At 37.2% G+C, this 15,902-nt stretch overlaps 1 protein-coding gene across 1 annotated transcript; it reads left to right on the top strand.

Moving 5' to 3' along the window:
* Window positions 1-697: 697 nt before the first annotated feature.
* Window positions 698-14,391, top strand: vegfd (vascular endothelial growth factor D). The gene is made up of 7 exons (XM_088599186.1): window positions 698-1,407; window positions 9,998-10,211; window positions 10,735-10,925; window positions 11,213-11,343; window positions 11,852-11,964; window positions 12,919-13,111; window positions 14,049-14,391. Exons 1-7 carry the CDS (start codon window positions 1,318-1,320, stop codon window positions 14,056-14,058), a joined length of 942 nt encoding a protein of 313 aa, XP_088455312.1. The 5' UTR covers window positions 698-1,317; the 3' UTR covers window positions 14,059-14,391.
* Window positions 14,392-15,902: the final 1,511 nt, after the last annotated feature.

The raw sequence follows: 15,902 nt of genomic DNA, 5'->3' as shown, positions 1-15,902 counted from the left end.
CCAAAAGCATTTGTTGTGTTTTGAATGCCACGCAGTACACTTTCTGCTGATCGTATTTTGAAGTTGTCATATTTGGTGATTGTTGCTATAAATGAATCAAGAACTTTTACAATACATTAGAAATGCACCAAGGTGGTATCAAGATGTTTAAGAGTTAACTAAATTAAAAAGCTACTGAAGAGGGAGATGAAATAAAAACGTTCAGTCATGTGTTCACCATGTGATGATTTTAACTTTGTGTTACACATTATTATGCTTATTTATAATTAAGTAAGGTCACTATACTGAGCTTTTAAATGCAAGATTAGATCTGTAAACTGCAGTGTAATTAAAGAGTGATACTGGGTATCGCTTTAAAGGTTTTTAAAATTTTTAGTGAATATAACGTAAGATGTCTTTAAATGTTGAAATCTGAAATGGGATGACTGTTAATTTAATTACTTAAATATTATATTTTTCATATAGTAAATATTATGTTATATATTTACAGAATTATATTAACACAGTTATATTAACACAATTCTTTTATAACAGTAAATTTGAGTTGTTGTGTAATTAACTCTTTATTGAATAGTTCTTGGTTAGACCAGTAATTTCCAGGCTGTGGAAGTTTCATATTTCAGGCTCACTTCTGCTGTAGAAGAATGATGTCTTACACTGAGAATGATTCAGATTCCCATCTCCTATTGGCTGCTGAAAAAAAGGGCTTGGGTGGGATTAGAGCCAGATTTTTTAACTGCTGAAGTCTGCTAAAGTCTGGGTTACGCTTAAAACACATGCTTCTCTCTGATTCCACAAAGTCTGTGTATTGAGGAAAATATAGCGCTACTGGATTAAAGTATTGAAGACGGAAATCTTTGCCATTGAAATACCACTCTCTGCACCAAAGAAGAAATTCTTAAAAAGGAGATAGAACTGCAGCAATTTTTATGAAAATTGAGAAATAATTGCATACCAGGTTACACAGTAAATCAAAGAGTGCTGGATTTTCTTGATCAAAGCTTTACTTTTTTATTCCTGAACAAAATTTCCTGATGATTTGCCTTTTGCTGATGATGTGCTGATTCAAATATTCCACTGCCTGAGGTTTGGTAGCTGACTTGGAAAAGTTTTTTTTTTAGTTTTTTGTTTAGCAATCAGTTTTTTGTTAATTTTTTAGGATTTTATAACTGCAAGGCCAATCCATTCTTATCCATTCTAATGAGTTGATAAGTGCACCAGCCATCAGTCTGCAGAGTTGAGTTTTCTTTTACAAGGAGATGTAATGCCTGTCTGACTGGTTCCGGAATAGAACACTTACTGGAGATCGAAGGAACAATGAAGACTCATTCCTGTATCATAATGCATCTCATGGTGGTTTCATGCGTTCGGCTCATGCAGGGAAATCCTGATCAAAATTTCCAGAAGGTATGTGATCTAAATTAATTTTGAGGTATTTCAGTATCAATAACAATACAGTACATTATTTTCAGATTTTCTTTACTTTTGTATATCCCTTTATATGATAATGTAACTTAACTGAGTCAAATGAAAATGCACTGGCGTTGAGTCCTGGGATAAACTAAGCAGATGGATAAAACATAATCTCAACTGATGCCTGAAACACAAAACATAAATTATTACACAAAAGCTAGTTGCTCTTAACTGGTTTCTAATGTCACCTGTTGCTGAGATTTGCCTCGAAGTACCGATGACGTTAGACAAAGCACATGAGGATCTGGATAACCTAATTGGACCTGCAACAGCAAATTCGGAGATAAAGTGTGATGGGAACCAAACTCTGACTTGCCAGTTCATTTTGGAACTGATTTTATTATATTATTGCTTCAAATTCAGTTACACAAAACAGGGTTGATGAGATCTGGCATACATGATGAATCTACTATTGTTTTTAAATGAGATAAAATGAATATCACAACGTTTATTAGGAGATTATTAAGTTTAAACATTATATTTTTACATCTAGAAAGAATATTTTGCTAAAAATAGTTATTAAACATGGCTAAAAATATTTGAAGTTAAAGAATGGAGTTCATTATAAGCTTTCTGGTTGTTATATACAGTATAAGCACAAATTAAAAAAGGAAAGTGCAAGTTGTATTAGATTAGATTCTATATTGTAGACATAGTGTATCGAAATGTTGCCAAATATTCTTTGTAAACTCAACATGTTAGGGCTTGGTGTGGTATAGGATTGTCAGTAGCCTGAGGTGGAGTTTTTGAAGTTTATAAGCATTTAGTCACCCGTTGTTTCTCTCTCACTTGCGTTTCTGCTTACAGTTAGCAGCCAATATTTACCAGTAAAAATTGCAGCTGGAAACTCCTATGTTTATTTGAGTGTGTGCCTTGTCTCATTTAACTGGAAACAGTCTAAGCCACCCCGACATGCTGAATGGATCACAGCAGTAATGTCACCACAGAGGCTGCAGAAATTTAGCAAGCAGTTCATTGGCTTCTGACAAATTTAATATTGCATGACAGCGTCCATTTTCAAAGCTTCATGTATAAAGTTGTATTCATTATACTATGACTAAAGCCTGTGGCTTTGGGTTTGGGTTAGGTTATTGCTTTCTTTTCATTCAATGCCCTTTTCAAACATTCACATTACTATTTCTCTGCAATATATATTTTAAGAGTCAGTAATAAAATCAAAAATGGAATTTGCAGATGTTACGGTAGTAACCCTAATTTATGCAATTCCTGTGTTTTTTCAATCCCAAAACAGAATTTTTTAACCACATCTTCAATGGGTAGCACATTCAATGGTTGAGCTGGTAGCTCACCATCACATACTGCTCATTTACATGAGACAGGACTCCTTGTCTCACAATCATGTCTCAAAAATAAAATGTTTCTGGACTTCCCTTTCATCTGTAATGTTATCATGAGACAAGACTCATTCCATGGTGGTACTGTATATATGGAATTGTTCATAGCACAGCTGTGTCATGGCATGCAGTTATTGTATAGTTAGCCCTGAGTGAGAAAGAGGGTCTTCTCTAAGATCAGAGATGTGCTTTAAAGTCCTTACGATATCCTGAAGGGTTTACTCTCTGGAGCAGCTCAACAGGTGGCTGAGAGGAAACAATGTTAGTGGCAGCCAACTTCCTGGCCCCAGCTGCTGGAAGTCTCATGGGGAAAAGTTCAATGAGCCGAAGCCAAGGGGGTGCGTCTTGAGCGATGGTGTGAATTCCTTCTGCGTTCGCCTGTTAATGCTCGCAAATTCAGTCTGAAGGAAAAGTGCAAAGAAAACATCAATATCCCAGACACATGACAAACTTTTAGCTTGGGGCTTCTGCCTCTGTAAAAAAAAATAATTGAAATGATCTGTTTTCATCACATCTGCTGCCAGAATCACTGGGTCTCTGATCAACTTTTGGATTTAAAATGTGTATTTCTGGGTAATATTACAATAAAGCTAATGTAAAATTAAACTGTTGGCGAACTGAAGTTGCAGCATACGGATGTAATATCAGTTTTGTGGATTTACAAAAAGCTTGGGTATTACTACTAATACCTGACTCTTAAGTGTGACCTCTGTACTTTTTCTGGTGATGTACAGTAGTTTTGGAATTACAGAGCCTAGTGAATAAAGGTCCTTGATTATGTAATCATCCTCATTTATGTTATAACTAAAATATCCTAATGTAGTTGCAGTCTCTCCAGGCATGCTATAGAATAAACAAGATGACTGTCACATGTATATTTAATGTAGTTTTCTGCTTTGCTGTGAACTAGATGTACAGTATGTTTGATAGCACATACTGTACTTTATTTCTCACCCTATATACAGTACGTACACTGTGCTGTATATGGTAGCACATACTGGTAATTACCAATACATGGAGCAACAGTGAATCAGCTGCAGTGAAATCCCAGGTCATTACGAAAGCAGTTCATTCAGAGAAGAGTCTGGACTTCTGTTACTCACAGCAGAAGGGGGTCCGGTTACAGGCGAGGCAGTATCTGCCACCCACTGTTATGCTGCAGATTGAGGACAGGCATTGACAGGCTCTGACGTGAGAAAAGGTCCAGCCCTTCATGTTTCGAGCCTGGTGCTAGTGATTAAACACAGACAAGTGCTTTTTCATTCATGACAGAAGCTTCACTGCAAGATCCAAGACCTTTAAGTTATCATTTGCAGCTGGTCTGTAAAGTCAAAAGGTTTTTGGTTGTAATTACTTGCGTGTGGGGAATATATTTTCAGACTGAATAAAAGTGTAATTTAACTTGCTGCTTTAATTAGTCCTCTGATTCAGAGGTTAATAAAGCTGTGGTGCAAGAGGTCATAAAGTTACATTTTTTGGTTTCCATTATCTGTACCTAAACACTCTACTCTCCCTTTCTCTTAAACAAATGCCACATGTTCAATTTGAACTTCTGAATGCCAGTGTATCAAATGTTTTTCAGATAATAGACCACACTGGAATTTTAGAAAATCTGTCGCTGTCACTACAAATACAATACTTATAGTGCTTGTAGGAACAATGATCTCTGCAGTGATCCTCAATGTCATAACGTCACTATGGGTTCTGTTACATGTAACATCAAAGGCATTGCTGTTACTCAGCCCTGATCCTGGAAAAAGAGTTACTCTCCACAAAATAAAAAACAGAAGAATCTTTTTTGAATTTTTTTCAAAGAATTTTGTTGGTTGGGCAATGGATGATACATTCATTAGGCACCCGCTTAATGTGATGTATGCCTGATTACAGTTAGATTACTTTAGAGACAAAAATATCAAAGGTACTGTAGTGTCATGTGCTTCTCCATTTCACATGACACTACAGTGGTAGTGTGGAAGAAAACAATGAAACATAAGGTCAAGGTTCAGCGATTTACATACAGTAGCAAAGAGAATTTGTACAATTAGATGGAACAGATGTCTGAAAACCTTCCTATAAAGCTGACCATAAAGATTGGTAGCAGTACATGTGGTGCTGTTTCCTTCTCACTAATTTCTTTGCAAGTTCAATGATTTTGAGGTTTTACATAGCATGTACTGTAAGTGATGCTCTTTTAGGAGGGTGGCAGAGTGGTGCAGTGGTAAGCATTGCTGTCTCACAGTGTTGCAGTCCTGGGTTCGATTACTGTCTGAGTGGAGTCTGTATGGTTTGTGTGAGTTTCTTCTGGGTACTCTGGCTTTCTCCCACAGTCCAAGCACATACTGGTAGGTTAATTGGCTTTCTGGGAAAATTGGCCTTTGTGTTAGTGTGTGCGTGTTGTGCCCTGTGATGGACTGGGGTTTTATCCAGAGTATACCTCTCCTTTTTCCTGTTGCTTGCCCACACAGGCTCTGGCTCCCCTGTGACCCTGTATTGGATAAAGTGGTTAGAAAACAGATGGGTGGGATTTCTAGGACTGATAATCACTGATGATGATACTGTATGAGTGACAGTCTATGCTACTTTATATGCAGTAGACTATATACTGTATGGAAGAGTCAGCATACAGTACAATGTTTTCCTCTGAAAATATTAGTCGGTATGCAAAGTTTTCTTCTTTTCTGTGAATCCATATGTATAGTATATATAGAGAGAAACAAATAGATACTTGGAATGGAGGGGAGTTATTCTGGAGCAATGCAACAGCACTGCCAAAATCTGAGGCTACTGCACTATGGAGCCACGCTGTGCAGCAGTAGACTGATGGTGTAGACAACTGTAGATCCTGAATCAAGGTCCGCAACTTCTTCTCTATATCTAAAAGTTGGTGTACTGAGATGCTTTTGTTGTGAGCAATCAAGGACAGCCAACACTTGAGGTTCATATCCAGTGATTACTCACATTATGGCAGGGTTATGATGCTCTTACTCTCTCTGTGTCTTGGTATTATCCAGACAGGGTGAAAGAGGGCACCTTTTCCTTGCACAAATGAGTCTTGGCAGAGACAGGCATGAGTCTCCACTGGAAAAGTTGCCCATTGCCCAGATCACACCCCAGGGCAGTAAGCACAGCCAGCACTACAACATGTCAACATGTGAGCTCCACAATTGTTTTCACAATGTCATTTATGTTTTCTTAACATGCTCTTTCCAAAGTTCCATACTGTACCAATTAATTTGTAACTTCTGAGTGTATACAAAGAATGTAGAAGACTAATTAATAGAATTAGTTATAATCTTCCCTTCATGCATTGGAATGTATTACCATGGGGTGACTGCAGAAACAGGTCAAACTCATTCTATGTCGTAATACTGCCTTCCATCTATTTATATAATTCAGGCCTGGTCATTCTCTGTTGCTCAGCATATATTAAAGTATTTTTTTCTAGTTTAATATTGATAAAATGTGGAAGGTGTTGGGGAAATGTTTAACTTTGCAGAGTGTGTGCAGGTTTTGAGAAGCATGACACCTAGAGATCTGTCTTGCTTGTTATAGTAGCCTACTCTCCAACCCATTAATTCAGACTTGATATGAGGCATAGACCTGATAACTCCAATTAATGCATTCTGCAGAAATGTATTACTTGTGCACTTAGGAGTTAATTTACCCAAATCCCAGGTGAAGCCTGAACCTGCATGTTATTTCCAAGAAGACCCCCCCTCCTACCACAGTCCTGTATGTGTGGATACAACCCAATCTACAGTACCTGTTGGGCCTGGAGTGCATTCTTCACATCAAACTTTGGCAGTGTAACAGTCCTGCATCTTTTCAGAAGTAGATTAATAACAACCCACATGCATGCCTCCTATAAACCGATATGCTTTTATTCCACCCCAGTCATTTTAATTGTCTTTCCAGTTGAAATCCTTGTCCATGCCCAAACTTGTTAAAACATTTTGGAAATGCACTCTTTCGTAATACTGATTTTTAACTCAACAATATCAACATTCTAAGATTGAGGCGGGAAAGCATGCACATGTTTCATTTCTAAAAAAGCAAATCAGTGGTGTTTCTGTGGTATTGACCTTTTTCCTCATAAAAAGGTGTTAAAGACTTTTGTACTCTTTCAGTGAAAAAATAAAATAAATGAATTATTGATTCCTGAACCAGGAAAACACAAATAGCACACAAATAATCCGCTTTTGGGTGGGACGGTGACACAGTGATTAGCATTGCTGCCTCACATTACTGGGACTCAATTCCTGAAGTACTACCTGTGTCGGGTTTTGTATGTTCTCCCCACGTTCCTCTGTGTGGGTTTTCTCTGGGTGATCCACTTTCCTCTCATAGTCCAATAACATGCCGGCTTCTGTTAAAATGGCCATGCTGAGAATGTACTGTATGTGTGTCTGAGTCTGTGTGTGCCCTGCTATGGACTAGTGGCAGGATGTATCCCACCCTGTGCCCGTTGTTGGCTGAGTTAGGCTCTGGATCCCCTGCGACCCTGTCCTGCATAGTGTGGGTTAGAAAATGGGAGGATAATCTATTTTTCTGTAGCATTGTAATATAAAAAAAGAACTGTATATCTTTGAATTGTTTGTTAATAACCACAATACTGTATTTCATTTTCACAACAGTGTCGGTTAGAGTTCCGACTGTCACAGCCCCTTGCCATTTCACAAGACAGGAGACATTCTGAAAAATGTGTTTAGGCATGTTGCGCTTCCTCTTGGTCTCTGTTGATCTTTCCTGGTTTTGGTCCCTCTGTGTAGTGCTTGCTTAGTTGTGGACATTCTCTGTTTTGTATCAATAATTGTTAGTGTCATCATTAGACGTCAAAGTAAACACAGTGGTTTTTAAAACCTATTAAGAAACACACAAAGTCCTTCAATAAACTTTTTTGAGTTGAAAGGCTGCTGCCCTCTTGTGGAAATCAAAACGGCAGTTATCCCTTTTTCCATAGCACTGACCATTCTTCGTGTCATAGGTGACACGAAAAATATTCTGCCTTTATCTGTTATGTTCATGTTTATTTCATCTGACATATTGTGATTTTTACATCAGTGTCCTCCCCATAAAAATTTACACAGCTTACACTTCTTGGATTGAAGTGAGAAATGTTTTGTGAACTACAGTAATTGTCCTTTTTTCAGGGTTAGCAGTAAACACTAGGCTAATCATTTTTTTTTGTCGAAATAATGATGAATGTTATGTTATTAAGCCCTTTGACTTCATTATGATTATTTATTGTTCACTTCAAGGCTATATTCATATTTCTTTTGCCTAACTGGTCTGTTATAGATTACATCACATTAAACGAAGACAGTGATACTATTCAAAAGAGACATACAGTATACTGTATATGGATTTATATGTATTTGTATTGGAACTGTTTACAGTATATATTATTTGCTGTTTCTTATTAGTTTCTTTATCTTAGCAGTACAGAATGTACATATATGGATCCATCCAATATCTAACCATTCTATTTTATACAGGTTAGTGGTGGAGCCAGACCCTACCCTGGCAAGCAACAGGCACATGGCAGGATACACCTTGCACAGGACACCAGTCTATTGCAGGTCACACACAGACACACTCACATCAGGGCACCTGGAAGAAACCTACTGTACACAAACACAGGGAGAATATACAGACTCCACATAGATAGAACCCCAGGAATTAGGCATGCAGCAATACTAACTACTGTGCCATCCTTGCATTTCTGTAAATTTAGAAAGCTAAAGGTGGGATTTGAACCCGTGCTCCTGGAAGAATTAGTACTTACAGACAGGAGTTTTGCCCAAGGAGGTATCTGTCTTTGTGTAAAAATATTTCCATTTCATAAACAAGTTAATAATACATTTAATTGCACACACAGGATATAAATACAATATCCATTTTCTTTGCACAATGGGTAATGTTACAGGGAAAGAATATGCCAGACCTCTACATCAAAGGAAGGCATGTGTATGTAAGAGAGAGCAAATGAAACCTGGCTCCACAGCATGTTTTTTTTGTATTAAGACTCTTTCAATGCAGAAGGATTTCCTTTGAAATCTGGACCTGATTTTGTTTGCCTAGCAGCAGATTGCAGGCTTTTGGTGGGGAACTTTAAAAAGGAGTGGAGAATTACAATCTGGGAAAGCTGTGAAGTTTAATACACATTTCCAGTGAGTTGGGTCCAATCGGGCTTCTCATAGAAACTGATCCTTTGGTTGATATTTGAATTATGCATGCAGTTCTTAATGTAGCCACCCAGGGATAATGAGCTTGCTTTGGAAACACATATGTGTTGTGGCAAAGCGTGTATAAACAAAAAAGCTGAGCATTTACAACAGAAGCTTGGTGTCGTTTCACTTCTTAGTTTGCCGGTGATGAATGACCTTCTCACTTTCTTTCTGCAACATCTGCATAGGGCTGTTGTGTTACAGACTAGGGTATTGTTCCAAACCCAGCTGAAACGGATTGTCTTTGGGAAACACAGTTATCTGTTGTTGAGTCTACATTAGTTTGTACACGAAACCATTGAAAACATTAATGTGCTTCTCTATTCCTAAACAGAAGAATGACCTGTGTTTTTCACAGAAGGGACATGAAGCTACAGAGATCACCAATGTTAAATCAGCAGTCATCTCTGCAGTCACACAATTCTGAGTTAATTAGAAATCTGTGTGTTGGGCTGTGGATGGAGGGAAAGTGGGGTTGGGGCTCACTGTGAAGTTTATTCTCTGTAGCTGGACTAATCCACAGGTATGTTTTGACAGGTCCCTTTTGGGCAATCCTGTCTCTGTTGTTAGTGAAAGTAGAGATGAGAGTTGTGAATAACAGACTTGTATCAGTTACAGTATTTATCATGTTTGCATTACACATGTATTTAATATTAAAAAAAACATTAGGTTTTTCCTTTATTGAGAAGAAGGGTTTAGAGTTTAAGGGTTTGGCACCACATTTGATCCACACTGCTGTACTTCAATACTCTTATTCAGGCAAGATGAAAGGTAACCTGGTTTTACTCTTTATTACTTTATGACTTCCTTAGGCTTTGTGTATTACGTTTAATAAACTTTAAAACGGAGGAATTCTGTCCGTCATTCTCTTTGCTCAAAAGACTGTTGCCTCCTATGGCTGCTGCAGTGACAGAATGCTCCTGCCCCATCTCTCGTGAACAGGCAGAAAATAAGGAGGTGTGGGAGCAGAACGTTAGATGTGCCTCCAGCCTCGAGGAGCTGCTGAGGCTGACGGACTACCCTGACTGGAAACTGTGGAAGTGCAGACTGAAGCTCAAGCAGGTCGCGTCCTCGCCGGGAACGCGCTCGTATTCCGCAGCGTCACACCGCGCAACGCGCTACGCCGCGGCGTCTTACAGCCTGGAGATTCTGAAAGGTAAGAGGCGGCGGAAAAAGGACGCCTCACGAGCGGTGTGACTGCACCTAGACCGAGAACTGTCCGAGAGATCCACCTCACTGTGCATTATAGAAACATGCATACCACCCGTAATACAGAGATATTATAGATATGATATTGGAGCCAATCGCATTTGTTATGTTTTTAAAGCCTTTCAGTAACATCATTTGGAAAACCCATGTACAGAGAGGCAGGGGAAGAGAATAAAGCCACTGCTATCATTAGTTTGGTACATTATAAGAGAGAGGAGACTGATATTTCTACAAGGACACATAGATATTTGTGTAGGACTCAGAGTCATGAAGAATGAACATCATTGTTACCTCCTCCAGATTTGGAATACTATTGCATATAAAATTTATTTGTGTATACAGTGTATATTTAAAATGTTTGCATCCATGGATTTTGTGTATGAATGCATGCTTATCTTTTTCTTTTTTTCCCCCTGGTGGATAATAGTGTTTTGTGTCTTTCAGTAATATGTGTATTTTTTCCCTAACAGCCATTGATGACGAATGGCAGAAAACACAGTGCATGCCCAGGGAGACCTTTGTAGATGTGGCTAAGGAACTGGGCACCAATACAAACATATTCTTCAAACCCCCCTGTGTGTCTGTCTTCAGGTGCGGTGGGTGCTGTAACAAAGAAGGCGTGATATGCAAAGAAACAAGTTTTACCTACGTAAATAAAACCGTAAGATATTTTTTTAATTCATTGTCTTTGACATTTATGATGGCAATCTGAGCCTTGAAGATCAATCGGGAAAAAAAGTTATTGTGAATGTATAAAGCACATTAATGTAAAAAGTTTAATTTAAGCATTAAGTCAAAGGATTTTGTAAAACCTACTTTGTAACGACTCAAATGCTATTTGAGCATACGGTGTAGGCAGCTTTACTCTAGCATTGAATTACAGTACATGTACCATTTAGGATCGGCACTATAAATTCCTAAAAAATACTCTGTTCACAATATCTGCAGCTCTTAACATTTTCAATACCACTGAAATACGGACCAGAGCCAGTTCTGATAAAGGTGGCCAATCACACTGAATGCAAATGCATGGAGCCTGTGATTATCAGACGGCACGTACAGGAACACAGAGGAAACAGGTAAGATCAGGGCTCAGGAAATGTCATCCTGGTTCTTAATTGAGCCCCAGCAAAAGACAAGGTCAGCTTTTAGTCAGCTGAGTTTCTTTCTCTAGACATGTTTCTAAAAGGAAGAAATGGTAGAGACAAGTAAAAATGTCATTCCACAGCTTGATTAAACTCATTTTATTATTATGCAAAACACTACAGACCTCATATGCATTTCCTAGAATTCATTGTCAAATTGTGTAACTAAAGGTTTTAACAAGACGAACCAGATCTTTGTGGTACGGTAGCCTGTCTCGTACAATAGCCTTTAGACCACACACAATTCACAACCAAAAATGAAAAAATGAAACATGTCATAAAAGTGCATAGAAAAAAAACCTTTATCACATTTTTGTCCATAAGACTACTATACATTGGATAACATAGCTCAATGTTCCAGAGAATGTTTATATAAAGATGTTTGATTATGGTTTGACGTAGTCGTTGCTCCCACAGTACTTAAATCTCTTCCACCTTTCAGGTGTTCTTTTGGACTTAAAAACCCAGGTTCACACAAACTATGTGACAAAGGTCTCATCTGGGACTGCATGGCAGCTAAGTGTGTCTTGTACCCCTCCATAAAAAAGAAAGAAGGTACGTGTCAATGTTAGTACATTAATATGGAGGTAACACATGAGTCTAGGTGCAACTAAAAAAACTGAAAGAAAGAAATAAACAGAAACATCCAGCCTTTTTCTAAATCGCTTTATCCAGTACAGGGTACCTAGGAACACCAAAGCCTAACCCAGCGAGCAACAGGATACAGTACATCCAGGACAGGATGCCAATCCGTTGCAGGGCAGCCACAGACACAAACACACATATAATCATACCAGGGCCAATATTCCCATAAGCCAATTAAGAATGTATGTTCTTGTTTAAAACATAGGAGTTTGTTCCACATTTTGGTCAGAAACCTGATATCCATCAGAAAACATTAATAGACAAACAAGAAAAACTGTTTGAAAGCATAAAATTATGAGAATGGTATTTTAATTAGTCCATTAATGCAAATATAATTGTTAATGTAAAAGTATGGAAAATGAGCCTGTAAAGCCTTTATTAGTGCACACTGTACTATTCAAAATAATAGTAATAATAACCATGATTGGTTAATACTTTTACATATTTAACCATACTTTTACAGTGTAACTAAATGTTTTGTTATATATTAAACACAATTTTAAACTGAACTTGGTTATATTTAAAACATTTGGATATACATTTTTTAAATACTAACAATGACTTGGGACAGCAGAGTTCATGTTTGAAAACGATTGAAGATACTAGGATGATTTCTTATCTCAGTTCGGTGCATTGGCTGTATTACTCCCTGATTTATAGAAGTCTTCCAGGAACTGGAGATTTTGTCTTTCCAGTATGTGCTTGGCATGTTGTGTGAACATTTTCTGGAGTGATAAGTTCTATGTGAAGAATAAATAACATTTATTTCCTTTAATTCACTTAGTACTCTGTTTGACACCAGAAGACATTTTCTTTGGCATCTTTTTTCTTTTCTATCAGTAAGGTTCTCTGCTTCCTTTTCAGAATTTTCTCCAATTACAAAGTTGTCAGACTGTGGGCCTCCTAGGATGTTTGATGAAAACCAATGTGATTGTGTTTGTGAGAACAATTGTTTCAGAAATTACACAATAAACCAGAAAAACTGTAGCTGCCATTGTTCTCTAAACCATGAGATCTGTGCCACAGAAAACAAAGAGTTTGACCCAGGCTCCTGCAGGTAAATTACCATATTCACTGACTTAAAGCAAGTCAAATCACCTTAACGATGCATAATTCTGAACTAAACTAATGGTCGAATCCAGAATCTATTAGGATAATCATTTTCCTATTAGAATAAATGTGGCCAGAATAGAAAACTGCAATGTGAAGATTAAAAAATATTTTTTTTATTTTTCTAGGAAGAAAAATGAACAAAATTATAATTTCACCATTTTAAAAAACCTTATAAAGCATATGCAAATTATGTAGTGTGCTGGGATACATTTAAGCAATATACTCAATGAAAAAATGTAATGCTTGAGACATAAAGTATTGGTCCTTCAATCCCTTTTTATCAAATTTAATTAATGGCAATCTTATTAAAGATAGTGTTAGGAAAGTGTTAGGAAAACAAGATAAATTCACATGTGAATTCTGAGTCGTGTATTGTACAGGAAATAGATGACACATTGAACAAAGGAAGGATCACACTGTAGAGAAACCAAATAGTTAACCAAATTATGTTCTAGACTGAAATGACACACCCAAACTTGTAAACTGTGTGTATGCTGTGTGGTAATTTTTACTATCTAATGCATTCTTCATTAACAAAAACACATTCATACTTAACAAAAACTGCTTTCCTTGTAATTTTTCTAGTTAGTAATTGATTCAGAAGTCACATGTTCAAAAAAGTAAACATCAGTGAGGATTATACCAGAGCCTTTTAGTAATTATTACTTACATTGAGAAGTTTAACATGGCTTAGCCTCTGTATACAGTACCAAACCTTAAATTAAATTCAAAGTGTTGCACCAATTTGACATCAGTCTTTGGAAATACAGGTTTTTTAAAAGGATTAGATTTTATCATTTTCATTATATGATCTATCATAAACAACGGCATATAACAATTGTTCTTGCTCATGTTAAAATGACCATTTTCTTTCTCCACAGCTGTAACTGAAAATGGAAGATAAAGCACTGACATTCTGAAAGGTTGAGCGGTTTGAAATTAGAAATTAATTTATTGACGTGTCTATGTCTGTGTCATGCATTTAATGTTTATATTACTCCTCCCCCTCCTGCACACAAGAAGTGTAAAAAGGACCACATTAAATTACTTCTAAATGTAAAGCTGTTAAGTTTTAGCAGATGGTTTGTAACTTGGCTTCCTGTAGGCACTGAACATATATTTTACAGTTTAAAATCATATTTTTGTATTTGTCACAATTGATGCTTATTTTGTATAATATATTTAAATGTATATTATGTGAATTATAAAATGTTTGCATTTTTATGTCTCGTGTGATTATTATTATTCAATATTATCATCTAATTTAGATAATTGCAACACCATTTGAATTTACAAATGCTACAAAAGCAGGCTAGATGAAGAAACTATACAATGCTCTTCTCAAATGTCAAATACTTTCCTAACTTTAAAGTTATATACAAATATTTCAGAATTTCCTTTGCAAATGAAAAACACCCTGTCAAGTAGTTTTTACAAGGTGCAGCCTTTTCCAAATTATAGGTTTTGTTACACGTTTCACACCAAGTAATTGATTTCCTTCTTTAACTGTAGTTCCCATGAGAGATATATTTACCTTGTTCTTAGCTGTAACTAGAGACTAACACTTTATCTTCAACTAGCCTTAGGGTTACTTGACGTCATTGTCAGGCATTCTCATCCCATGCGACAATTAACCATTCAAAAGCTGTATGAAGTATGAATGATGAATTTTGAAATGGGAATCCCATTAAACACATACTTTGTCAGTGCAATCACCGGTTCTGGGCTAATAAAACAAATTCTGAAGATGGAAAAAAGCAACACACCATGCAGATGTAGGTTTTGCACAATCCTATCTATACTCCTTTGTGCTAGAAATAATCTGCAAATTAATGCAAAACAGTGTGATTTAAGGCTATGGCAGTCCCCACCCAACTTTAAAATGTTTTCTTGGCAGCAGTTAGACTTATAAACAAAAGGTGTTGTTTCGCAAGATTAACAGTAGCACAGGGATAGTCATTGAGAAGAAGCTTTCCAGGGCTCAGCAGCACTGTCATACCAGAAAGGCCCATTAGTCACATACGCCCAAGACCGCTCTATCACAGGCCACTCCCCAAACAGGCAGGTGCGGGTTCCTTCTGAGGGCTTCGGTGACAGAGAAAGTTGGAAGCACACACGATGTCGAACCACTGGTATGGTGTTGTGTGCATTTTATGTTCAAGTTTGAAATGGATATGCTGTGGTACAGTAGGTCTTTAGAGAGAGTAATAATGTTGTCCCAGACAGTGTCCCAGTCCTCCCAACAGGCACAAAAAAGCTGAGCAAGGTCTGAGGTCAATACAATAGGAAAACCGAGGAGGTGAATAGGTGTGTCTGAAAAATGTGTGCAGGCCATTGTAATCAAAGATGTCACCAAAAGTATACTATCTTATATACAGAGATGGATAGTTGAAGAGCTCAGAACCCATCAATTAGAGGAAATTATTCCTAATAAACGTTTATGATATGTCAAGAGGCAGTTGACCTTCCTCCAACTGTCCAAAGTGTGCAATGACTGGGACCATTTCAAAGGAAACAGTCCTGACTTTGAGAACAGAAGAAATATGATCCCAGTGTCTAACTTGCTCAGTTTAAGTTTCTTCAGTGAGGCTGATGCCCCAAATCCAACCATTTTGTAAACATCCTCAACTTAAATACTTAAAAGTTATGTTCAGGCCAGCAAAATCTATGAGGCAAAGTAGTTGTAACAGAATTACTTTGTTCCATGCATTTTGTTGGGAGTTAAAAGGATCTTG

Source organism: Lepisosteus platostomus, chromosome 2, assembly GCF_059453375.1.
Source record: "Lepisosteus platostomus isolate fLepPlt1 chromosome 2, fLepPlt1.hap1, whole genome shotgun sequence".
In the NCBI taxonomy this organism is placed as follows: Eukaryota; Metazoa; Chordata; class Actinopteri; order Semionotiformes; family Lepisosteidae; genus Lepisosteus; species Lepisosteus platostomus.
This window is presented reverse-complemented; position numbering and strand designations above follow the sequence as displayed.